This window comes from Dasypus novemcinctus, chromosome 2 (assembly GCF_030445035.2).
Source record: "Dasypus novemcinctus isolate mDasNov1 chromosome 2, mDasNov1.1.hap2, whole genome shotgun sequence".
NCBI lineage: Eukaryota > Metazoa > Chordata > Mammalia > Cingulata > Dasypodidae > Dasypus > Dasypus novemcinctus.
This window is the reverse complement of record NC_080674.1, coordinates 68,377,911-68,405,446: the sequence shown is the minus strand read 5'-3', so window position 1 is coordinate 68,405,446 and position 27,536 is coordinate 68,377,911. Positions and strand designations below refer to the sequence as shown.

The 27,536-nt window shown below is 39.3% G+C and overlaps 1 protein-coding gene across 4 annotated transcripts in view; it reads right to left on the bottom strand.

Annotated features, from left to right (window-relative positions):
* The window catches only part of MAST4 (microtubule associated serine/threonine kinase family member 4), a 632,991-nt gene that overhangs the window by 453,445 nt on the left and 152,010 nt on the right, over nucleotides 1-27,536 (bottom strand). For all 4 annotated transcript variants that reach the window (XM_058309528.1, XM_071208385.1, XM_004465586.5 and 1 more), the window contains exon 2: nucleotides 1,792-1,945. In XM_058309528.1, the coding sequence (XP_058165511.1) occupies nucleotides 1,792-1,945 (154 nt within the window). The remainder of the gene's footprint in view (nucleotides 1-1,791; nucleotides 1,946-27,536) is intronic.

The window sequence follows — 27,536 nt, the reverse complement described above, 5'->3', positions numbered from 1 at the left end:
AAGCACATGAAAATGTGCTCAACATTATTAGCTGTTAGGGAACTGAAATCAAAACCACAACGACATACTATTTTACACCCACTGGAATGGCTACTATTAAATAAATTTTTTAAAAACCAGAAAATTTTAAGTGTTGGAGAGAATGTGGAGAAACAGGAACATTCATTCATTGCTGATGAAAATGTGAAATAGTGCAGCCACAATAGGTTTAAGAATCACCATATGTCCCAGCAATCCCACTCACAAGTATGTACCCAAAAGATTTGAAATAGAGACTTCAACAGATATTTGCATGCCAATGTTCATGGTGACATTATTTACAGTTGCCAAAAGGGGGAAATAACCCATGTGCCGATCAACTAATGAATGGATAAATAAAATATGGTATATAGATAAAATGGAATATTATCCAGCCATAAAAAGGAATGAAGTTCTGAGACATGACAACATGGGATGAACCTTGAAGATATCATGTTGAGTAAAATAGCCAGGTATAATAAGACAAATATCGAATGCTCTTTCTGATATGAAATAATTAGAATAAGCAAACTCATAAAGTCAGAATCTACCTTATAGGTTACTGGGGGCCAGGTGAAGGTAGGGAATAGAGAGTTAACGTTTAAATTGTACAGAGATTCTATTTGGATTGATTGTAAATTTTTGTAATGTATGGTAGTACAACACCATTAATATAATTAATAGAGTTGAATTATATATGTGAACGTGGTTAAAAGGAGAAATTTTAGGTTGTATGTTACTAGAATAAAAATTTTAAAAACCACACGACAACACAGTGAACCTTATTGTAAACAATGTATAAAGTTAATAGTGCAATTATAAAAATGCTTTCATGAATTTTAACAAATGTACCACACTAATGAAAGATGTTAATAATAGGTAATATAAAAGAACTCTGTTTTATCCATGATTTTTCTGTAAACCCACAACTTCTCTAGTAAAAAATAAATGCATTTGTACATTTTCTGGATTTGCAGAGGTGAAAAGTTACTAATTTAATCTTAACATAATTAATATATGTCACATGTAACATAATTAATATATGACATATAATTAATATATGTCACAAAAGAAGATATATGAATGTCCAATAAGCACATGAAAAGATATTCCATATCATTTAGTTATCAGAAAAATACAAATTAAAACCAAAATTTGCTATCACTATATACCCATTAAAATGGTTACAATTTAAAAGACTGGCAATCCTACATATTGGCAAGTATGCAGAGCAATTGGGAACGTAAAATGGTTCAACAGTTTGGAAGAGTTTGGCAATGTCTCATAAAGTTAAACATATACTACACATCCACGAAACAACATGGATGAATCTCAAAACACTGGCTAGAAGCCTAACAGAAAAGACTATATACAGTATGATTCCATTAATATAAAAGTCTCAGAAAGACAAATCAAACATATAGTGACAGAAAGCAGATGGTAGGTTTGCCTAGAGCCAAAAATGGTAGGGGACAGATGATTAGGAAGGACCACAGGGAACTTGTTATATCTCAATTGCGGTGGTAACTGCACTGGTGTGTAAATTTGCCAAAATTCATCAAAAGTTACACTTGAACTGAGTACGTGTTATCGCATGTAAATTCTGCTTCGAAACTACTGCTTTCTAGATTGGAGTAGATTGTACCCAAGAGTCTGCGGATAAGCAGACCCTTTCAGAAGCAGATCGGTCTTCACACATGGACCTCCACAGCCACCCCAGACCCTCCCAAAGAAACACAAGCCCTTCGCTTAGAATAATCCCTCATGACCAACCTGTCAGGGCTCCTCCCAGGCTCCCTCGCCGCAACTGTCTTCCATCCTCACTCAGCTGTCTTTTAAACTTCAGGGACTTTCCAGGGCCAGAAGCCACATCTGGGTTGCTGCATTTCCGACATGGCATGGGTGGTGGGGATAATATGTGATCAAGCTGCAGAGAGAAGGATAGAGGAATCACTTTCAGGGGATAACTGTCAAAATAATGCTGAACAGAAGACTAACCATTCACACCTTCTTCCTTTCTTTTTCCTTCTCTAAATCCTTCTCTCCCCACCGTGGTTTAATTTTGCTAGTTTAGAGAATTCAAGATCTCAGTGTTGTGTCTCAGTGTTGTGTGAGTGAGAGCCCAGCTTGCTGCAAAATCTCAAGAGCAGTGAATTTCAAGCTGCAGGTCATGACACATTTGTGGGTCACAAAATCAGACTTGGTAGACTGTGACCAGCATGTTTTCTAATATGCAATTCTAATGTTTATGCAGTAGAATAAAATTGTGAGAGCCCACAGAATGAAGGGAAACTACTGTTTTATGAGATTTTTAATTTAGTGATACTGGGCATTTGTCCTGGGTCACTATGTAAAATACCTTTCTGTGATTTGAAGAATCTGAAGAACACTTCTTTAGTTGTTCACAAAAGAGAATTCACAAGCTTTAGGTGCTCATAAATATATGTAGGGGAGAGAAATTTTTTCTAAGTATCATAGGCCCTAATGGAAATCAATACACCCCTACATCACTATATAGCATTTTAAAAGAGAACCTGTCACAAGAAGCAGAGAAACCAAAGTCACTTCAGCAGACAGCTTACTACAAAAGAATCCCTTGTGTCACAACACTTATCTCAAGATCTGTCAGCTTTTATAAGAAAACCTTTCACACTTGAATAGGGCCACACTTTCTAAAATGTTCATCTTCAAGTTAATTCATATGCATATATATGTGGCTATTAGTAATGAAAGACAAAAATATTCATGTGCATACACAAGTATCCAGACAGGTTTATAAAGGAGACAAAAAAGAAACACAAACGAGTTCAGAAATTTATGAAAATTTCAAATGCCCTAAAAAAGTGCCAACTTTGGAGAAATTTAAAAACAGAAAAGATTCTGCTAACATTGCCCAAAGCCAGGCATTTTAGGGATGCTTCACTGAGATTTGTTCTGTTTTGTTTTCATGGTAGAAAGGTTGTCACCTCTTTTTACCTGTGTGAATTTTTTGAGATTAAAGCCATCATGGTCATACTCACTGGAAAAAGAAATTCAGGATGGCATTTTCAAAACTACTGCTCAAGTTGAAATTCAACCCTGCCAAGCTAATTGAGCTAGAACAGAACTCATTGGCTCAGCTTTCCCAAGATGTCAACCCTCCCCCAAGCTCAACTCTATTCATTATTAACACAGGGATTTCAGGCCCTTGTCAATAAGTACTGTCTCAAACTTAGGACCAGTCAGTATTTATTATAAGAAAACATTTTAGGGAGAGGTCTTTGAAGAACCAGCAGTACACCCACTCCAGGATCAAGCCAGATCAATAGGGAAAAGGGATTCCAGTTAGCGCTTAAAAAAAAAGGGGGAGGGGGGGGAAGTAGGTGTGGCTCAAGCAATTGGGCTCCCGTCTACCACATAGAAGGTCCAGGGTTTGATTCCCATGGCTCCCTGGTGAAGGCAAGCTGGCCTGCATGGCAAGCTGGCCCATGCGGAGTGCTGGCCTGCGTGGAGAGCTGGTGCAGCAAGATGACATAACAAAAAGAGACAACAGAGGAGAGACAATAAGAGACACAGCAGAACAGGGAGCTGAAGTGGTGCAAGAGATTGAGCGCCTCTCTCCCACTCTGGAAGGTCCCAGGATCGGCTTCTGGTGCCACCTAAAGAAATACAAGCAGACACAGAAGAACACACAGTGAACACACATAGAAAGCAGACAGTGAGCACAAAAATAAAAACAACGGGGGGGGGGCGGTGGGTAGGGGGAGCGGGGTATAAACAAATCTTAAAAAAAAAAAAGATGTTGTACTCATTGAAGTATTTGTTGGGGCTGCTGTTCTTTACATGTGTGTCCTATTTAGGAGTTTTCTAGGAGGAATCTGTCTAGTCCTAGATATTTTGCACTTAAATCTTATAGACAATGAATAGAAACAGGCAAGCCTGAGTTACATATCAGCTACTAGAAAATGCAGAACCAAATGAGTAGTCCTACTGAAACCCATTACACAATGTGAAGGCTTTTTGCCTTTCTTGGCTCCATTTTATGTCTTTCTCCCAATTTTTTTCTGTTTTTTTTTAAATTTCAGAAGAAAATTTGCAATTACAGAAAAATACTACAGAATAGTTCAATGAACACCCATATTCTCTTGGTCAACTGGTGAATCAATAGCCTTTTGCCACACCACCTTCCACTTTCATTTCTTCCTTCTCTTTCCTCCCCCCCTCCATACAAACACACACACACACACTCACATGGGAGAGTTAGCTGCAGACATGGATCTTAACCCCTAAATACTTTAGCATGCATCTTCTAAGAGCAAGGACATTCTCATAAATCTCCTGTCATGCGTTCTACATATCCTTACAAGGTGGCTCAAATCCTTTGTGAACAAGGAAGTACAAGTATTAGAAAAAATATAATGTTAGGTCATAGAGCATTCATATTAAAATGTTTTTCTTTCATGTTAAAAGGAATACTTGCAGCCACAAGGTGGCAATGTGCCATAGACATTCAACCAAACTCTCCTGTAGCTACTAGTTCTGCTATATGCACAGGGAATGGGTGACCTCTCTCAGAGCAATCAAGCGAGTTAAGGTCCAATCTACTTTCAGTTATTTCCTCTTAATTACTAGTGGCAGCTGCATAAAATACAAATATTTATTGTTTAAGGTTCATCAACTTCTGCTTATTTTTCACCTGAAGTTCAATTTTCAGCTTACAGAAGTACAGTCAATTATTGTGGAGATTTTTATATCACAAATTAACAGAGGGTAGAAGATAATTCCTGAACAGTAATTATGTGATTTCCTCACATATTTTCCAACAAAGCCATCAATGACATGAAACAAATGGGAAGAAAAAGAAACCAAGGAAAAAGTGAAGGGGGAAAATATCTGTTTCATCACACACATTTAGTCACAAGCAATTAGTTTATAAGCCAGGGGTTTTAACCAGAGTCACAACCCCACGAGGGGAGTATTATTTTAACTCTGAGAAAATTGAGGCAGTGAACTGTGAGGGCTGCAAATGTTTCAAACACAATATAAGTCGGAAAAAAAACTGTAAGCCCAAGTGCAATGTTCCAAGATCCCATTTCCTTCTTCACACACGTCAAATCAAACTCCCAAACGGGCTCTCTCTAAATTGATCATTTTTCCAAATTTGCTATGTTGTCACTGGCTCTACCAGTCTTTAAACAATTAGTCAAAGCTTCTCAAAGTGGTCCACTGCAGCCCAACAATTTATTTTTCATTTTTTGTCCTAATTCAAACACTCATGATCCCTTTAAAAACATTCCATCATACCATAGAGTTTATGGCAGACATTAAACATGTCACTTTGTGCACTGCCCTTTAAATAATTTTCATTTAATGTTTTCCAACTTTTTCAAGCTCCCAAAGTCTTCATACTACAAGGAGTTCAACTAAAGACAGAGGTTCTCCTTCAACTCTCATTGATGTTCAAGGGCATCTAAGCCTGGGCTTCTCACACTCACTTCAAACACTTCTAAATTCTTTCACTAACAGAGAGTGGAACTCCTAGAGAGCTAGACCCAGTACCCTAGTCACAAACTTATCTCACATTCTGTTAGCCATAAAGTATACTAGATTGAAACCCATTCTTGAGATATATATCCTTACTCCATTCACCAATACAAATGTTGATTCCTGCTGAATGGTTATTTGCTCAAAATTTCCTATGTCAGTTTTCACAACTTCCTTTAATTCCTCATTAGAGTTTGCATTTGCTGAATGTATTACTGCACTTGAAAGATAGACTGGGTAGCCTAACATACCTACATGTGAATGATACACAATTGTTCTTGCTAGCAGTTTTATCACAGCAAACACGTAAGCATCTTAGGGAATGAGGTATATTACCATAAACCCTATACAGATTTGAAGAAACGCTTCCAAAATTATCATACAGAAATGCTAATCACCAGAATTCTGCATCTCTATTTTCAACAGTTATCATCCTTGCCCTTTATTTTCTGTTTAACATATTATCAGGCTGAAAACACCAGAAGAATCTCTTCACCACGTTACATTAAAATCTATGAAGATGAATTAAAAGTAAAAGTAAAGGCAAATCACTTAGGAGGCTTGATCCAATTTTGTCTAGTATTTCACCACCACCACCTCCTCCTCAACTACCAGCACTGTCTCCAAACACCTACTACAGTTTTCTTTTCCTCCCACTGTATCTCCTTAATAATATCGTCCATCCATCTATGTCTGAAAAGGCATATTGTTACTTTTGATAAAAGAGCATGAACTTTATCCTTAAATGACAATTTTCTCCAATCTCATCTCTACTTTCATTTCAACATGCATGAGTTCTCTAATTTATACTTTCTAAATATAAATAATGATCATATGAACATATATAGAAAGATTTCTCCAATTTTAATAAATGGCAGCTCTTTTTTTCTAGTTACTCAGATCAAGCATTACAGTAATTGTTAACTTCTTGTTCTCACTTCAGAGCCAATCAGCAAATCCTCTCTAGCTCTACCTCCAAAATATATCCAGGATCTAATCACTTCACCATCTCCTTCAGTACCATCCTTGTCCCTGCCTGCCTGTATCTCAACCACAATACCCTTCCAATAGGTCTCTCTGCTTCCATACCAGTCTCAACACAGCAGCCAGTGACTCTTCTAAAATATAAATCCAACTCCAAATATATGCTCCAACTCCTCTACTCATAGCCCCAGCATTAAAACAACCTATAATGAAATCCGAAGTCTTGACAATGGCTGGCAAAGTCCCACCTCTACCCCCCACTTCTCTGATCCATTTCCTACAACTCTATTTAAGTCACATGGATCTCCTTGCTGGTCCTGGGATGTCGTAGGCATCTTCCCACACAGGACCTCCACAGTTAGCATTCCTTCTGCCTGGAACATGCTCTAGATATCAGCGTGCAGGTCTTTATCCAAATGCTACTTTTTCAGGGAGGCCTTCTCTAACTGCCCTACATAAAATAGATGTGCACCACTTTATTCCCTTTTATTTTTTTTTCATAGCACCTCTTAGCATGTGACATAGTAGATATTTTATATTTGTTTATTGACCCTCTTCTTCCACTTGAATGAAATTATGTACAGTTTCTACTACACAAATGGCACCCTGTAATTATTTCTTGAAAGTACAAATAAACTGTAAATCTCTGGCATCTACTTGAAAAAATAATGAAGAAAAAAATAAAGAACTCATACAATATAGGGCTTTTACTGTTTAAAGAAGAATAAAATTTTATTAACTTATTTCAGGTGAAAAATGCTAAACTGAGTTTCTATCATTTTTACAAAATTGAATACTTCATGTATGAAAAATATGTTTAGGTTATAGCAAACATAATCTCCCAAAGAATCTTTTATATATACCAAGCTAATGTGGTAATTATTTAACTCAGCTACCTATGAAGGCGATTTCTAAATAATAAATTACTAGATCTTTTAACTGTATCCTAATCAGCATATTCACATCTGTCTTCTATTAATTCAAGCTTTTCCCTACCCCCATTCCTCTCTCTATATATCCTTATTCATCCCCAAGATGAGACACATACATTTTAAAGACCCATCCAGAATGTGTATGCCCTGAGGCCAAAGCGCTTTAGGTCACAGGGCACACCAATGTCATCTGCATACATAATGGGGCACTCACCAAAGTCTTTTTCATTTTCATAAAACAGAGACTGACTGGAAGCATAGAGTATGAAGGCATTGTTCAGCTATTCTGTTTCTTGATATTATATATTCTAAGAAAACAGAGATATGAAAATATATGAATTATAAAACTGCATCGACTTTGTTTGCAATCCAAATTAAATACTACAGTTCCCTTATAAGGATAAAGTTGGAATCTGAAATGACATGACTATGTCTCAAAATCGGCTTTTATTTCTTTTTAAACCAAGGCCTACCATCAATATTTTAAAATTTTCTAGAACATGGTTTAATGAGTATATTTAAGAAAGTCATTATCAGATTCATACTAATCCTGCAGTGGTTAGGAGTACAGAATAGCTCCACCACTCACTGGCTCTGCTATCCTAATTGAGAAACTTTATTTCTGTGCCTCCGTTTCCTCATCCACAAAATTTTAGTAATAATAGTACCTCCCTGCTGAAGTTGTGAGGATTAAGAGTTCATATATGTAGAGCACTTAAAAACATGCTTGGCACACAACAATTGCATAAACATCTTGGCATATACTGCATCAAAAATGGTTCACAGGGAAATTAAACTGATTATTTACCGCTAAAGGGAGAATTTGATATACACTCCTTTAAAATTATTTTAGGCTGTAATTATCTGTGCTCTGGAGCACAGAACTTTGAGGGCATGATTCCCACTGTTAGGGGATTTTCAGCATGTATGACACAGAAAGCAACACGGTAGTGAGGAACCTTGGTGCTAGTTTTGAATTGCCGGGGACAGAATTCCAATTCCATTCTTTGGCAAATTACTTACCTTTCTCTGAAGTACCACCTTAGAGGTCGTGATGGATCCAAAGGGCTTGATACAGTGCTAGGTATGTCTAAGCACTCGATAATTCATCATGTTGCTAATAACTGCCACTATTGTCCTAGGCTCAGTCCCAAGTCTCCCTTTCTCTTAACCTACTGAATAGAAAGTATGTAGATCCTCATTTCCCTGGTCTCTCCCAGAGACATGTCTCAGGCACTCTTAACTCCCCACTAGCCAAAGAATATGGAAAAGAGAAAACATCCAATATTCTGAGCACTACATGAAGAATATTCAATCCCTTCCCCCAGCACCTTAAAATCTAACTATAAATTTAGTCAGACCATTAAGAAAGCTATACTCCTGGAACACATTGTACTGGGGTCCATTTCATTGATTTTCCTGACATTCATTTTGGATTGTGCCATTCAGAACACATGCTTCCATTTAATCATATTGTAAGAAACAGCCCAATAGAACCTTGCCACTCTGTCCTATAAATACATAACAAAGGGTCTTGATTATATAGTATCCTCCTTGTCAAAATCCCCCAGGAATTACCTAACTAATCACCTTTCTCTTCTTAAGCCATTAGAAATCACAGGGCAAAACCTGCTAGCCCATCCCCAGCAAGTGTGGCATATCCTGTCCCCATCAAGACTTCATGGATTTGTTTGCTGCACTAAACTCACTCCTGTTTTCACCTTACCCTCTTCACCAGTGGATCTCAACTGGTGGCAATTTTATCAGTCAGAGGACATTTGGCAGTCCAGCAACATTTCAGTCACAACTTGAGGAGGTGGGGAGAGGGTGTATATTATTGGTATCTATTGGTTAGAATCCATGCATATGACAGAACATCCTACAATGCATAGGAAAGTCCCTACAACAAAGAATTATCTAGCCCAAAATGTCAATAACGCCACTGCTGAGAAACTGTGCTCTACGCTTCTATCTTCACCTATTTTTCAGTTACTTATCTTGCTGAATTATGTGTATTATTGTAGGTCATCTTAAAATCTTCTGAGAACAAGGAAGAGGTTAGAGGGAGGGCATAGGTAGACTCTTAGCAAAATTGCTCATGTCAACAAGGTTTGTAAGCCGTAATTTCCTGGGCAGCATTAATTTACTCAAACTGTTTAGCTGTTCATTGTAACTCACTTTCTCAATGAATATCCATGTTTTGAAAAATAAAACATCAATACAAAACACTTAAACTGGAAGATGTTCTAGACACCATCTTTAGTTTTCTCATTAATTCTTTGAGTCACAAACTTCAATTAGCAGTATAAAAACTGTTTCAGAAACATTCTAAAATGCATTGTCAATGTAGATCAAACTGCAATGCATTCACCTAAACAGAGCTACACCACTAGCTTCAGCTATTTAAATTGATTTTCTTTTCTCCCTACTGAGAGAAATATGTAAATTAACAGTTTGATACCACTAACTCGCTTTTGTCTTGTCAACCCAACTTCAAAAACGTCTGTTTCTTTGCTTATGACAGGAGTTCTTAACCGGCAGTCCATGGATTCCCAAAAGATCCATGGAAAGATTTCAGGGGGTCCGTGAGCTTGAATTGAAAATTCAGAAAACATTCTTGTGGGGACATGTTGATGCGAGTATGATATATTTATTAAATAATACACAGCATAGTGTGAACTTAGTATGATTTTTACTTTAATGTAGCATGTTCTGAGTGCAGTGGATAACTGCCTACAAAAAGGTGGGTAAGGATGGCAGAGATGGTTTTATGATGCCATGGGAAAACTCGAACTTTAAATGTTTGTCGAAAATGATCCTTTGAACAGATGTTGAACCATGTTAGGTTATCCCGTGGGAAAGCTGGGAAAGCTGTAAAATGTAATTTTGAATAATCCTAAAGTTTAATTTAAAGACATGCACGTTAAGTGCCATAAAACTATATGCCGCTACATTCTGAGCAGGGATCCGTGGTTTTCACCTGACTGGCAAAGGGGTCCATGGAACAAAAAAGGTTAAGATGCCCTGGCTTATGGACAGCTCTACAGTGGGCACACACTGCACATGCACACACACATACACACATGACCTCCAGTAACACAACGTCACCACCAACCCAAGGGCAGGGCACCACGAAGCAACACCTAAATGTGACTGACTCTGGTATATATTAAGCAATAAGTTCAACAGTCTAAAGATGTAAAAAAAAAAAAATGTTTCTAAGCTAATATCATATTAGCTTTTTTAAAAACATGGCATTTTTATGTATAGTTATCTATGAACCATTTCTCAAAGTTTAGCTTAAGAACAATGACATGGAGGAAATCATCACAGGGAATATAATAATTTGAACTTTGCATATATATCACCTGCTTTAATATTCTAGATGTTTCCCTGACCTTTATTTAGTGATCTGATTTATGCCTGAAGTTGTTTACTTAGCTGAAGTCATTAAATTCCCCTGGTACCATCATGTTCCCATCAGCTACGTAGCTAATGATTCCGACTGTGGTTAACAAGCATTAAGAGCAGATATTCCTCAGCAGTCATCTTCCTTCCATTTAAAGGGGAAAATTCTCATGAGATTCACAGAACTTGAAAGTATATTCCAATTCAGTAGTATTATTATTCCCATTTCACCAATGAGGAAACAGATTCAGAAAGATTAATCTTTCCTAAGGTATAAGCTAAATAGGTAACAACAAGGAATCAAGCCCAAGATTAACTCCAATGTCCACGTTTCTTCCACCACTACAAACTGTCTCCAGAGAAGGGCTCATGGTGACCAAGTACAGGAAAACCCCAGACAGCTGACCTTCACTTTCTCTTACATCCCTAGTCCAGGAAGACTCCCCAGAGAAGACTGGATTCTTAGACTCTGCTGTCAACCAATCCGAATGGCCCAGTCCATCCTAATTGACAGCCTAAACAAGTGATTTCTAGAGCTCCTATACCTGAAATCCTTCAGTCAGAACACAGTATCACAAAATATCAGCAGTGGAAGAGACCTAAAAATTCCCCTGTTGTCTAATTCCCTGGTTTTCCTGAATAACTGAGTTCAGACCAGTCAAGCAGACTACCCAAGTTTACAAAGGTAAGCTCGTGCACGAATCTACACCAGACATCAAATTTCCCAACAATGGTGTGTCCATCACATGATGCTCCCTACCTGTACTTCCAGCAACCACACAAGATCCATGACTCTACTATAATCTCCTTGTGTGATTTTCTATGATTTTCTTATTCGTACATGCTCTTTCAACCCAGAGTCAGTTAAAAAATCTTTCCAGCATTACTACCAAGAGAAGGGGTTGACTTGTGCTTACTTGCACATTTTATGTGTTTCTCAGGTACCCAGAAGCCAGTCAGAAAGGAGCACAGAGCAGCGTTTTGACACTTGCTAATTTTCTTTCTGGGCTGGGGCTTTTTAAACTCATCCCCAAATCCCCCACCCCCATATGTGCAGGGTAGGAGAGAGAAGGAGCAGTATCCCCACCAGAATCGGACAGAGGCCTTAAGACCCTAAGCCAGCCTTCCTTGGAACTTACTGTGGGAATTGTGTTAAAGAATCTGGGCAGGACAGCTTAGTCCAGTTCCTGGAGAGAGCAGAAAATTGGGGAGAAGGAATGCACATGCCACAAGCAACATGGACTGTATTCAGGAACTTAGCAGTCACATAAAGGTGGGCAAATCATAATTTCCTCTATGGAAAAAAAGGATAAATCCTCCTTACAGTGCTCTTATGGATTAAAGTTAATTGGCCAATATAAAGTTACTATTGTCTGGCACACAGTAGGCACTCAAATGTTATTCTCTTTCCCCTTCCTACCCTAGTTCATTTCATCAGACCCATGAAGAGAATATAATCAAGCCCTGGACTTCTGTTCAATAACAACCACTGGAGCTAAAAATAAACTTTATACAAGATTCTAGAGGAAGAAAAAGTCACCATGAACTCTTCTTACAAAATAATGTTATTATTTTTTAAATTTATGGTAATAAATTTATGGACAAACACCAAAAATTTATATTCATTCCATGATTTTAAATTAAAAAGGAAAATGGACTGTTTGAGCAAGTCCACAGTGAATAGCAGTAGCAAACTGAACTCTGACCCAAGCAGCAAAGTAAACAATCTTAAGGAAAACATTCTGAAGAATCACAAGTCATGAGTTCTCAGCAGCTTAGGGGCCTCACCTGGTTAAAACGGAAATAATTTAGAAATATTTGGAAAAACAAGAATTGAAAAATTGGCAAATGGTGAGAGAACTGAAAGGAGGGATGAAATAAGGAGGGGTGAAATGGCTCTGGGAGATGAGAAGGTGGAGTGGATGCAGGGACATAAAAATTATTTTTATCAGCTTTATTTCCTTTTTTTTTTTTTAAGATTTATTTATTTATCCCGCCCCCCCCCCCCCCCCATTGTCTGCTTTCTGGGTTTGCTTGTCTTCTCTTTAGGAAGTACTGGGAGCTGATCCTGGGACCTCTGACATGGGAAGAGAGAAGCACTCGTTTGAGCCACCTCAGCTCCCTGGTTTGTTATGTTTACCATTTTGTCTCCTCTTTAGTTTCTTCTTGGTTGCACCAGTTTGCCATGCAGGCCAGCTCGCCTTCAGCAGGAGGCCCTGGGAAATGAACCCGGGACCTTCCATAAGGTAGACGGGAGCCCAATCACTTGAGCCACATCTGCTTTCCTTTATTTCCTCTTAAAAGAGAAAAATATGAAGAAAATGTAGAAGGAAAAGAAAGAAAGGAATGAAGAAAAAAGGAGAGGGAGAGGAAGAGAGAGGAAAAAGTAATAGAGCAAGAGATGTCCAGTGATTATAACGCCCAGCTTGGCTCTCCACCCCAAGTTCCCTAAAGCAGGGTCATTGCACCCATCCATTAATTCTAGACTGCATCCCACCATACTAAGACCAATCTTCTCCTCTGGCAAAAATGAAAAATAAATAAGGCATACATATATATATATACATACATACATATCCCATAATAATAAATAAATTCCAAGACCTTAAGAAGTCAGTAGGTCCCTGGCTCATACTCCTATCTGACTCTGATATCCCACAGCCAGGTTCCTACCTTTCCCTTTCCTGTATTCCCAAAACTCTAAGACTGGGTGCCTGCCATGGGCCCCAGAGTCTGCACTGACTGGACCCCTGCCTCTGAAACACAGCCTTCAAGGAACCAGACCCCGACCTGGCTGCCAGGCCTCAGTGCTGCCCACCTGTCCAACACACCGCCAAACATTGGCCCTACTTTTCCTGGGAGGCCCACCCTGGATTTAAAAGGGTTTGCCTCAGAGCTTTACCTAATGGTGCTAAGATCCTTTATCCAGTTCTGCTCCGGCCTTCCAGGACTGCATCCCACCGCTGAATTGCAAGCTGCTCTCCACCCACCACTTACTGGGCCTGCCTAGACTTCCAGTCCTCAGGAGTCCAGCCAGGGCTAAATGCAGGCCCCTCCAGGGGAACATGAGCTAGAGAAGCACGGGAAGGAAAAAATGAAAGACAGACAAGAAGGAAGAAGGGGAGAAAATGCAAGGAGGGAGAAAGAAGAAAAAAGGAAGAACAAGGAGGAATCAAGGGCTTGGTGGTTTCTGCAAAAAATGAGCCCATCTTAACTTTTCTTCCTATTCTACTATTCACTTGGGTTTTGAGCACCTGAGAAACTACACTGATTACACTGACGCCCGAGAGTGTGATTGGCTTACTAACCAATCCTAGCTCTTTGTGGGCTTTTAGCTATTCTTCATGAAAAGATCTGGTTCCAAGCAGGACTGACTCTCTGCTTACCAGAAATAAAATTCTTCTCCAAGTTATAATAACAAAGAATAAATCGAGATGTTTCCAGCAATACATGAAATAAGGTAAGGAAAAGATTTTGCTTTTGGGTACAGGTTTATCACTCCAGCTAAAAGAAGTATGCACCAGAAGCCACAGGGTAGCTGTGGCAGTTTGAGATTATTTATGAATCCCAGAAAGAGGAAGATTACGTTGTAAACTCATCTATTCCTCTGGGAGTGATACCCTTTGATTGTATCAAATTCAGTAAGGGGCCTCTGGTTAAGTTTACTTGATAAAGCCAATTTAAGGCTTATACATGGGCTAAGTAAGGCTAATTCAAGTTGAGTTCCCACCCCTTTGGTGGGCTGATATAAATGGACTCTCACTCAAGAAGATGCACAGGAAAAGAGAGAGAGCACTCTGTAATTCTGATCCTGGGGTTCCAGGGAGAGATGAGCCATTCACCTGATAGTTTGCAGCTGACCTTGGGAAGAGAGCTGAAGCTGATCCAGAAAGCCAGGAAAGACACCAGCCCTATGGGGAGGAAGAGAGATGGAGAGAGAGAGAGGGAGAGAGGGAGGGAGAGGGAAGAGGTGAGAAGAGAGAGAGGAAGAGAGAAGGGGGGGGGGAGGGAAGAGAGAGGGAGAGAGAAGGGGAGTGGGGGGAGTGAGACAAGGGCTGTGCCAGCCTGCAGCTGAAAGAGAGGAAGTCCAGAGGGGAAGGCTGAGCCTTTGCAGAGACCAGCAACAATCTTGCTTCAATATATGCCAGCTCACTTTGGTGAGAATGCACCTCTTACAGTACATTGAGTTGGTCTCTCCATGACCTTGGGACTGTAAGATTTCACCCCAAATAAATAGCCTTTATAAAAGTCAGTGGATTTCTGGTACTTTGCATTGGCACCCCTTTGGCAGACTAATACATAGCAAAAATTAAAAAACACCAAAAACAGAAGCTAATTCACTAAAGAGAGTCCTTTGGATTGTACTGACTTGCATAAAATAAGACCACTGAAGCCACAGAGATGAGCTGAAGCGGTTTCAGAGTTTTAGCATATCCTTTAACATGTCTGTAAACAATGATTCTCAAACTACTTTTAAAATAACTCCTAGACTTAGCCAACAAGAATTAGCAAGACTGTTTCTCTTTCCTCTAAAAACAAAACAAAACAAAAGCAATACATAAGAACCCAAAGACAACCCTAGCAAGCTAAAGTGCCAAGCTGCCTCTACCTTGGAAAGAATAAATACACTAACATCTGACAATGTCTGAAAATAGACTTGGGCAGATGAACCATGAAGGCAACTTTATAGCCAGAATCTAGCCCAGTTCTGTCTCCCACGCCCCAGGTCTTTATTTTCTCATTCCTGCCTGCAACTAGCTGGTGGAAGGGCTCAGCACTAAATACACGTGGATCTAAAAACTGTATTCAAGTGACACATTGTGGGAGATTTCTAGCTTGACTTAAAATCTTCCTGGGAATAAGCACCCCATCTGTGCAGGTACAGATAGCCTGACTTTCTATAAACCAAGAGCTCCAGTATGTAAAAACCTGAACTTACGGATAGATTTTAAACTGTAGACTCCTCTACCATGTAAGTGCTAATCTAAAGACAAAGAAAACCCATTTCCCAACATTTGAAAGCATAGTTCTGATATACAAGGCTGTGCCTACTTGACTCCTCCAGTTGGCGAAGCACAAGAATCCTTCTTCATTTGTACCATCATGGCTATAGGAAGCCAAGTTGGCTCCTTGCAGAGCTACATATTTTTCTTTGTCCTCTAATTCTACATATTCCATTAGGGCTTATGGCCAGCACCCTCTGCCCTCCCACTGTTGCCAGGCCTCATTCCTACCCAGTTCAAACCACCAAGGCCACTAAAGATCTATTTTTAACCTCCAGCATTCATTGACATTCCATTTTATTATCATCTAAAGTACCTAGCATGATGCCTGGCACATAGTGCAGGCCCAGTGGGGGAAGGGCTGGCAGACTGTGGCAGTGGGGAAAAAGGGTTTCCAACTGCCTTGCTCGCACTGATATTTTCCATTCCTTGGCCTGGAAGCTCCAAGTCTATGGCTGCATTTTCACCATAATGGAGAGCTGAGCAGTCACCACAGACACTGTACAGCTCTTAAGCTTACAGTTTGGCCCTTTACAGAACAAGTTTGCTGGTGCCATAGTCAATAGATTCACTGAGCAATTATTATGTGCCAAGCACTCTTTAGGCACCTTCGATAGAGTAATGAGGAGAACCAAGTCTCTTTGTTGTATGGTAATAAAGACTGGGAAGAAGAAAGCAGGATGTGGCACAGAGAATGAAGGGCACTTCATTATATGGAGTGGTCAGAGAGAAGTTAACCTGAAAGGGGCATATCTGAACAGGCCCAGGAAGGAAGGAAGAGACTGAGCCATGCAGGGGATGGAGCTTCCAGGTCAAGGAATGGCAAATAACAGGCCGGAAGTGCAGGCAAGGCAGTTGGGAAGCAGTCTTTTCTCCACTGCCACAGTCTGCCAGCCCCTCCCCTGATGGGCACTGCACTATGTGCCAGGCATCTTTAAGGATATTATCTCATTTAATCATTAAAACCACCTTCTGAAGTGGTATTATTTTTATGCCCAGTTTACAAATGTGGTCATTTGAGGCTTTTATACACCCCTGAAAAAGCATATCCTTAGGGCTAATCTACTCCTGTGAGTGTGAACATATTGCATGAGGAACCTTTTGGTTAGGCTACTTCAGTTGGGGCCTGCATAACCCAGGGTGGGTCTTAATCCTCTTACCAGAGTCCTTTATAAATGGGATGAAAACAGAGACAGAGAGAAATCCACAAAAGCTGAAAGAGATAACTATGGAACCAAGAAACTAAAAGCAATGAAACCTAGGAAAAGAGGAAGAGACCAGCAGACGTGGCCATGTCCCTTCCCATGTTACAGAGGAGATAAGGATTCCAGCAGCCAGTTTTTGGGGAGAAAGCATTGCCTGATGATCCCTTCATTTGGACATTTTTCTCAGCCTTGAAACTGTAAGCCTCAACCTAATAACACCCCATTGGAAAAGCCAGCCCATTTCTGGTATATTGCATTTCAGCAGCCAAGCAAACTAAAACAACAGATATGGAAATTAAGGTTAGGCAGCTTAAGTCATTTGCTCAAGGTGTCAGAGGGAGCAACAGGTAGTATTGAGACTCATGGCTAGCTATCAGGTCCATCTTCTTAATAAATTGTTTCCCTTCCATTCTCATGCAGGGAGCATGGGCACTATCTGTCACCACCTAAAGACCAACAGCATCAACTTCCTGCTGTGCCTGCTGGGTGGGTGGAAGAGGGCTTCACAGGGCCTGCTTACTTTCCACTCTCCTTTTTTTTTTTTTTACCATGTTCTCACTGAACTTCTCTACTTCTTCCATCCCTAAGATTTGATAAATCACCTAAACCTACATCCACAAATCACCAGCCAAACTGTGAAAGACTCCCTGAGCAAGGAAACTGCTTGCAAGAGAAGGAGAAAGTGAATTAACACAGAATGCCTCCTGGGGGGCCAGGCTCTGATATAAGCACCCTCCACATTTTATTTCAGTGAGATGACACTTACAGAGAATATCAAAGTAGAAAAATGGGACACATTCCCTTTGGATTTCTGCATTCCACAATGGAGGAACTGACTGAGGAGATATCTACAGCAGACACAATATAAGGGACAGCACATACTACTCTACTGTGTTCCTCAGGAGCAATCATCATCCAATGTCCTGAGCCAGGATACACAGTAACTTTGTACCCTTTCCTACCCTGGAGCGTGTTCTCTGATGCCTCCCACCCTGCCTCCCCTCTGTCTCTTAAGAGTTTACATCAGACTTTAATGCTTTGCTTCTAAGTGTTAAGACTGCGTCCTGGGAACCATTGATTAGTTCTTAAGCAACTGCCTTTCCACACACACACACTAAGTTCTTACAGAGGTCGAGGAGCCCTCAGGCAATTAACACTCATGGTGGCTTACCACCATTTCCCAGCATTCCCAAGACAGGTATGTGGATCGATCCCCCAGCATAGCCCTCAATGGCTAAGAATACTAAGAAACCTAAATAACACTCACAACAAAGTTCCACAGCAACATGTACTAGGGAGCAGGAGCAGCAGCTCAATAAATGTTACCTAGAAAAACTGGAATGGAAAAATGGCACAAGTAATGGAATATAACTTTCCTTGGTCAGTGGGGAGAAAATGCAAAAATTTACCATTTACATGGGAAAAGATAACCCCATTCTCAATTATGTCCTCCTCCCTGTCTGAATCCTAGTCTCTACAAAGGCAAGATCACTTCATTCATCTGAGTCCCTCAATACTTAGTAAAAGGCCTGATAGAGTCCACACTTAGTACATGTGTTGCATGATTAAATGACTACTTTTACTCAAAGGTATTATTAGGGAATGACCACTCCAAAGAATTAGAGAAGTGTCATTGGGTGGGAACGCACAGTAGATGAAAATAAGTTTAAAATGCCTCTATACAAGGAAAATGAGAGATGAATTAGCTATTTTTTAAAAATTCCTTGGAAATGGGTTAGGAGGAGACCCAATCATTCTCCACCATCTAAAAATGATCTATTGCTATTCCTTTGTAATTAATTGAGGTTAACCAATTTTACCCATCTCCTTTTTTTTTTCTCTCTCAAGAATTCCTGCCACCAGGAAGGTCAAGGAAAAGTAAACAAGAATGACTGCTGCCCCCAAGACTAGAGAAGGATATGGCTTAACAGCTTGCCGTTATCTGTTGGGGATGAGGTAAAAGGATTATCTGATTGTTTACAATAATTTTAAATTTTATGTTTCAGAAATTAAGTTTCACTAAAAATGGGAACTGTGTACTATTTCCCCATTTTTAAATGAGAATTTAGGAAAAGCTAGAGAAGTCAGCTCTGAGAACCGTTTTTGAAAACTTAGAGATGACTATTAGACAAATCAGGCAAACATAATTAAGTGACTCATTTTTTTTTATCTTAGTAATAAGGTTCTCTTCACCCTGTAGCTAATTAAAACCAAACAAAAAGGGGAAGTGGATGTGGCTGAAGTGAGAGAGCTCCTGCCTACCATATGGGAGGACCTCGGTTCGATCTCTGGGGCCTCCTGGTGAAAAAGAAGAAGAGAAAGCATACCCGCTCAGAGAGCACCTGTGTGGTGACTGCCACTGAACACAAGTGCCTGTATGGTGAGCACAAGTGCCCACATGGTGAGCCAGTGCCCACACAAGTGAGTCACTCATGCAAAAAGATGACGACTCAACACAAGAGAGACAAGGGGAGAGTCAAGGTGAGGTGCAGCAGAAACTGAGGTGGCACAATTGACAAGGAACCTCTCTTCATATCAGGAGTCTCTAGGATCAAATACTAGTGAATCCTAGAGGAAAGAAAATGAGAAGAGTAGACAACACAGACAGCAAAAACAGCAGGGTGGCAGGAGAGGAAGGGGGAAAAATAAATAAATCTTAAAAATAAAACCAGACAAAAAGATCAACAAGAACATGCCAATGAAGTTATCAGTAATTCAAGACTTCAATAACTGATGTAAAAGAGGGAAGCAATCTACCCAAAACATTTTAAAGCTTCTTACATTTCAGAATCTCACATGGTTACAATATGTCATAACCCAAGTTTAATCATCAACAATGGCACACTATCAAATTGGATATAAAAGACCAAAAAAGTTAGGTGAAAAGCATCTATTTATCAACAGCCTAAGAATATGATGCGGTTCACAGTGCAAATGATATAACAGTACCAGAATCAAATAGTAAGAAAACCCACTTGACTCACAGCATCTTCAAACTGGAGGGCAATGTCAGGACCACCTACTCCAGCCTGCCATAAAATACTTATATAATATAGATCCCCCCCCACACCCCCAAACACACACAAAACACTCTCTTTACCTCCCCTTCCAGTTTCATTTTCCTCCACAGCCCTTCCATGTATACTATACATAGTTTACTGATTTATTTATTGTCTCCTTCCCACATTAGAATATAAGCTACAGGAGGGCAGAGGCTTGGGTGTCTTGTTCCCTGGTGAATCACCAGAGAGTAGTACAATGCCTGGCACTAATAGTAGTCCTTAGTGCTGTTTATTGAGCATTGAGGGATTTCCACCTTCTAGGCAAACAATAACCTGTACTTCCTGGCCCCTTTTGTGGCTGGATAGGGTCACATGACAAGTTCTGACAAATGAGTGTGGGCAAAGACAGTGTGTGTCACTTCTCAAAGCACTTTGTTCTCAGTGCTTGATGCCCTATTAGTGACCACTTTTCCAGATGGGGGTTGTTCTGTCAGCCTATCCAAGAATGAGGACAACCCCCCAAGCAGAGCCCCTGGTGAGAACCACGGTCTCCTGCCAACAGCCAGTGCCAGTGTGCCAGCCCTGTGAGTGACTCACCCTGGAAGTGTACTCTCCAGCCCCAGGCAAGCCTAGAGAAGACTGTAGCCCTGGCTGCAACTTCATGAGAGAATCTAAGCTAGAACCACCCTGCTAAGCTGCTCCTGAATTTCTTAACTGAAAAAACTCTGGAGTAATGAATGTTTTGGTTGTTTTTTTTTTTAAGTTGCTAAGTTTGGGGTACAATTTCTTACAAAGCAAAAGCTAACTAATATACCAAGTGTCCTCTGGCCTGGGTATGTGCATTTGCATGTACAACATATGAGTGGTGTGCTCACAGTGATTTAATGAAATGAACCACATACCGACCCAGATGACTCAGATATAGCTGAGGGGATGCAGACATGTTCTACCAAGTACAGGATTCCCTGGTCCCTAATCCTAGGTTTTCTTGTTCTTCATATTTAAGTGAAGAACAGTAGTTCCCTTCATTGATTACTTGATCTTTTTGTGGCTATTGTTTACCCTGTAGTTGACACTGAACCTAACACACAAATAACACTAAACAAATATCCATAATTATTTAACTCAGTGCTAAACCCTGTTGTGCTAGGCTACAAGAGTCCCATGGAATGAGACACAGGGTTTAGGTTGTCTTGCTCCCTCCCCCCGATTCCCCAGTAACCTCTAATCTGCTTTCTATCTCTGCAAATTTGCTATTTCTAGTTATCTAAGTGAGATCATATAATATTTGTCCTTATTTGTCTTGCTTATTTCACTGAGCATGTTTTCAAAGTTCTTCCATGTTGCAGCATGCCTCAGAACTTCATTTTTCTTATGACTGAATAATACTCCATTGTGTGTATGTACCACATTTTCTTATTCATTCATTTGGATGGACACTTGGGTGTTTCCACCTTTTGTTTATTGTGAATAATGCTGCTATAAACACTGGTGTAAAACTATCTGTTTGAGATCCTGTTTTAACATTCTTTGAGTACTGTGGTAGTTTAAGGTTTTTATAGACTCCAGAAAAATCATGTCTTTAGAGCTAATACATTCCTATGGGTGTGTACCTATTTTTAGCTGGGAACTTTTGACTGGCTTACTTCAGCTAAGGGCCTTTTGATTAGATTACTCCAGTAAGGTGTGACTGTGACCTAGGTTGGGTCTTAATCCTCTTACTGGAATCCTTTATAAAGGGATAATTCAGACAGAGAGAAAGGCACCAAGGCAGGAATCTGAATCAACAAGACCTAGAAGAGAAGGGAGAGACCAGCAAATAAGCAATTATCACGTGCTTATAATTTTGATTTGGACATTTCATAGCCTCAAACTGTAAGCTTGCAGGTAAATAAGTCCCAGTTCTAAAAGCCAACCCATTTCTGGTATATTGCATTTTGATAGCCTAGCAAACTAAAACAAGTACGCACCTCAAAGTGGAATTGCCGGGTCATACGGTAATTCTATACTTAAAAGTATACTTTCTACAGTGGCTATGCAATTTCACATTCCATTCCCACCAACAATGAATTAAAGTTCCAATTTCTCCACATCCTTTCCAACACTTATTTTCTATTTTTAAAATAATAACCAGGAAGCAGATTTGGCTCAAATGATAGAGCATCCGCCTACGATATGGGAGGTACAGGGTTCAAAACCCAGGGCCTCCTGACCCATGTAGTGAGCTGGCCCATGCACAGTGCTGATGTGTGCAAGGAGTGCCGCGCCATGCTGAGGTGTCCCCCATGTAGGGAAGCCCCACATGCAAGGAGTGCTCCCCATAAGGAGAGCCACTCCATGCAAAAAAAGGGCAGCCTGCTCAGGAGTGGCGCCGCACACATGGAGAGCTGATGTAGCAAGATGACGCAACAAAAAGAGACACAGATTTCTGGTGCTGCAGACAAGAATGCAAGAGGACAAAGAAGAACACACAGAGAGCAGACAATGGGAGGGTGGGGGGGGGGTGGGAAGGGGATAGAAATAAATAAAAAATAGATCTTTAAATAAATAAAATAAAATAATAACCATTCTTATGTGCATGCAGAGGTATCTATTTATGGTTTTGGTTTGCATTTCCCTAATGGTTAACGGCATCAAACATCTTCACATTCTTATTGGCCCTCTGTATATCTTCTTTGGAGAAATGTCTACTCAAGTCCTTTGCCCATTTTTTTAATTGGATTGTCTGTCTTTTGGTTGTTGCACTGTGAAGTTCTTTATATATTACAGACATTAAGACCTTATCCAATTTATGGCTTGCTACTATTTCCTCTCATTACGTAGGCTGTCTTTTCACTTTCTTGATAATTTCCTTTTATGCACAGAAGTTTTTAATTTTGATGAAGTCATTTTTGTCTATTGTATCTTTTGTTGTCATATCTAACAAAGTATCCATTGCCAAAAGCAAGGTCATGAATATTTGCCACTATGTTACCTTCTAATAGCTTTATAGTTTTAGCTCTTATATTTAAGTCATTGATCCATTTTGTGTTGATTCTTGTATTGGGTGTGAGTGAGGCATCTAGTTTCATTCTTTTGCATGTGGATATCTAGTTTGTCCAATGCCATTTGTTGAAGAGACTATTTTCCCCCCATGGCATGTACTTAGCCCTCTTGTCAAGAATCTACCTTGATCTTTTAAGTACAGTCTTTCATGTATTACATGTGAAAGACAGTTTTATTTTTTTAAGCCATACCACCTATGATATATCCATTTTTCAACTTGATTGTTTGCCTTTTTGTTGTTGCATTTACTTAGCATGACTCAGATAATTCTGAAGAACTATAAAACTGCAAAGAAAGAATTGGATCACTGTTTAAAGTACATGAATGCAAGACTGTGAAAGGACTATTTTTTATTTATTCATACTCTATCTTGTTCTAAAAATGATGGAAAGAAACTAGTAGAATAGCCCTAGGAATTACTGTTGCTGACACTGACCCACTACCATCATCAGCTATTGCTACCTTTCTACTTTCCTCAGAGCTCACACTTGATTCTCTGGGTAAGGTAATATTTTATTAAACAGAAATTTTTGTGACTGACAGTTTTGTATTGCATAAAGAATAAAAATACAGCTCCAATTGTCTGCCTGCCAGCACGCTAGGAAGCACACATAGGCAAGACACACACACTAAAGGGCAAAAATCATACATGGCTGCCAAAGGTTTTCCCACCTCATTTCACATCTTCATCTTCTTTTCTAGTTGGGAGGATAAGAGGTAGCGGGAAGATGATCATTAAGCAGTCCAAGGTTTAACTTCTGTAAAAAATATTTGTGGAGTTACTAACTTACCCTGGATGAGGACAAAAAAGGAAGGGAAAGTGGTGTGAGGGTCAGATAAAGTTAAAAACAAGATGGTACAAAGGTTTGCACTGGAGTCAGCTTCAACAGAAAATAGGATTTTGAAAACAAGCAGTGGAAATGGGAAAATTACCTTCTCCAGATTCCCTAAATCCCATAGCTATTTCCACTAAGATTAAATGCTCCATACCACCATTCCGTGCAGCAGAAATGGAATCCTAACATTAGAGGCACTGAAAAAACAAAGGTCATCATAGATTCCTTCTGCCTTGATAAAAGAAAGTGTGTCACCCGTGAAAGAAATGGTGGTTTTCAATTCAATTCCAAAAGCATTTATCGAGTGCTTACTCTGTGAAAGGGGCTATGCTAGAAATGGGAGGAGGGCAATAAGTAAACATGGTCCTTGTGATCAGGAATATCACAATCCGATACATGACTCAACCTTTGAGTGTCTCAGATACCGCTGTGAATCCTATAAAAATTATATATCCTTTTTCCAGATAAACAAATATAGAGAGAAATACAAAATTTTATAATTTCAGGCTTTGCACAGATCCTCAACCTCCATGGATACAAGGAAAAGCACACCTGATTGCATAGTAGTAAAAAATAAACAGAATTTTATTTAATAAGATGTTACAAAGTATGTAACATTAGATATTAGCTTAGTCTCTTCCATGCTGCTGAAAATACCATCTTCAACCTTATCAAATACCAGATATCTTACAGAGGACCAAGTATACACATTTATGTAACAGTAATATTTACTAATATTTCTGGTATCATTTTTACAGGTAAGAGTAGTTGAACTTCAGTGAAAGTCACATGAACCCTACATTTGCAGGATCTGCATTTTTTAAACCTCATCCTTACACTAAGTATAGTTATTTTGTATGATTAATTCTGAATATAAAACATTTCTGCAACTCTAAGATAGAAAGCTGAGCATCTCACATTAATTTCAATCATTAAATAATTTTGGCTGTAATATTGATAAGAAAAATATTCACTTGAATTTTGCATTTTTAAAAAAGCTTAGCATCTCTACATAAACTAAATGTATGGTGCCAGAATGAAAAGTGAATTAGGCTCCAGGGGCTTAAAAAAAAGATCCTCTCTCATAGTTGCTGCAGTACTTTCCAGAGGATATGCTCTTGGATATATTTGGATACAGTGCATAAGATATTCTTAGGGATGGAGCATGAAATGCTAACAGGAAGAGTCAAGCGATATGTTAAGGAACAACTAGAATAAAGAGAGAGGAAAAGAATGACACTGCAAGGCGTGCAGAGAGTGAGGACGTAGCTAGAGAGCAGGAGAGATACAAAACAAGAGTTTACACGTTTTCAAGCTTCCAGGACTGCTCTGTCCAATACAGTAGCCATAACCATATGTGGCTCTGAAAATTTAAATTTAAATGAAGTGAAATTAAAAATTCAGTTCCTCAGTTGCACTAGGCTCATTTCAAGAGCTCAAAAGCCACATATGTCTAATGGCTACCATACTGAACAGTGCAGAACACAGTACATTTCCATGTTCTCAGAAAGTTCTTTTGGGCAGCACTACTCCAGAAAGTGAGAACTCGGGAAACACTGTGAATCTACTCAGACTTCAAAAGAAAGTACATAGATTCAGAGATACACTATTTTCAGCTAAGTTCTTCAATTCATAAAGGATTATCAATTGATACAAAAAAGGTAGAGAACAGTTACAATTAAGCATTTCGAGTACAACAGCCCTGGCCTCATATTACACAGTACAACCCATGACACCGTGGACTCCGTCTGAGAATCAAGTGACTCCCAAGTCACTGGGAAGCCTATGGATTATTCCTCCTTACCAGCCAATGAAAAAAGTTACTGAGTTCCTAATATCTACAAATAAACTTCAGAGTAAGGAAGTCCTCAAATACAAAGACATGTTTTAGCCTTTAGGGTTTCAGTGGATTAGGAAGGGAAAGAAGGTAGGAAGGGGGGAGTGGGGGGAGGACTCATACATCTAGAGCTATATTTACATATAATTTAGTTATATTTTTTGGCCAATATTTTCTATAGGCACATATCAAAGTCATACTGCATTTAATCATAAGCATCTTAGTGAAAGGAAAAACATCACTGCAATGAGATATAATTATGAATGTCATTCAAATATTCTTTTCAAGAGATTGATTTTTGCACATGCATCCTAATTCCTTTTGTCTCATGACAGGAGATTAGGTCTACCTGGAAATGGGACTGTTCTGGAGAGCCTCAACTTTCTTGACCTGAAGAATTAAGGAACTAGATGAACTGTCTAAGTTTATTTCTCCTTTTGGTTCTCTAAGATTTATGATTCTACTTGGTGCTCAGGATGTTCTAAAAGCCCCACAATGTTTGTAGTCTAATTGGGGAGTTTAAAAAGACTCACAATGGAACTACTGGAGAAATTAAAACACATGTGACTAGATAGAAAATAACTAATAACTTTTCATAAAAACACAAAGGTTTTATATTACAGAAGTGAGAAAAGCAAAGTTTGAAATATTTTTTAAGAATACGATTTGGTAAAAAGAAAGATAACAGTCCTTGAATGAAGGGTGACATATAAGCTTATTATTTTGTCACAAATGGGTTCACAGAGAGTAAGCTTTTGAGCTATTGAAGAAACTGTTTTATATTACTATAGGGCAGTAACTTTAAAAATTATTTAACCAGAAACCACACTAAGAAAGATATTTTAGATTGTTATCCAGTAGGCAATAAATTGAAGCAAACATTTCACAAAGCAATAATAAATGATTCTGTTTTCAACTATATAATTTCAACATACATTTTCTACTTATTCTAACTTCAATTTTATTACTTCAATTACATTAATTCAAAGTATATTTTCTGATATTCTCTATTATACTTTCATTTTTAAAAATATAATCTGCAACCCATTAAACTAATTTTATGACCCATTCATGGGTTCCAACCTACTACATGCTTTCTCACCAAAGTCAGCGACTGCTGATCCTAGTGTCCTGCCATGTGGCAAAGCAAGATGGCTGCCAATCTCAGCCGAGGTCCCTGCCTTCCCCTTCAGAATCTACAGTCTCTCAGAGCTAGCTGTGGGCAACCAGGCATACATCTTTTCTCTTTCCTGGCCTCCTATCTCAGTCTTGGCTGCTCTGTTGTCTTCCCAAGTTCAGTGTGGTGTGGGCTAATAGGCATATGGCTTATCTCTTTAGTCTTGAGCTGCAACACAGGTCCAGCCTCTTAAGAGCTTTGTGCTTAAGCTTCAGTTGTTAGTGATTTTTAGGTCCTCTCTCACATGGCAGTCAAAATGGCAGCTCCCTTTCTCTCTTTTCTGTGTCTCCATTTATATCAGACCCAGAAAGAGGGCGGAGACTCAACCTGAGTCACACCTCACTGACATAGTCCAATCAAAAGCAATCTAATCAGGTGATCTACACAAAATCCCTTAACAGAATCTAATGCAATCAAAGGGTTTCATACCTACAGCAATGGATCAGTTAAAAAACAATCTCTTTTTGGGATTCTCCAAATTCATACTGTCACAGAGTGTTTATTAATGGAAAGTCTCAGGAAAGCCTTACATGCGGAATTTCTAGGTTTTCCAGACAAGAAGGGAT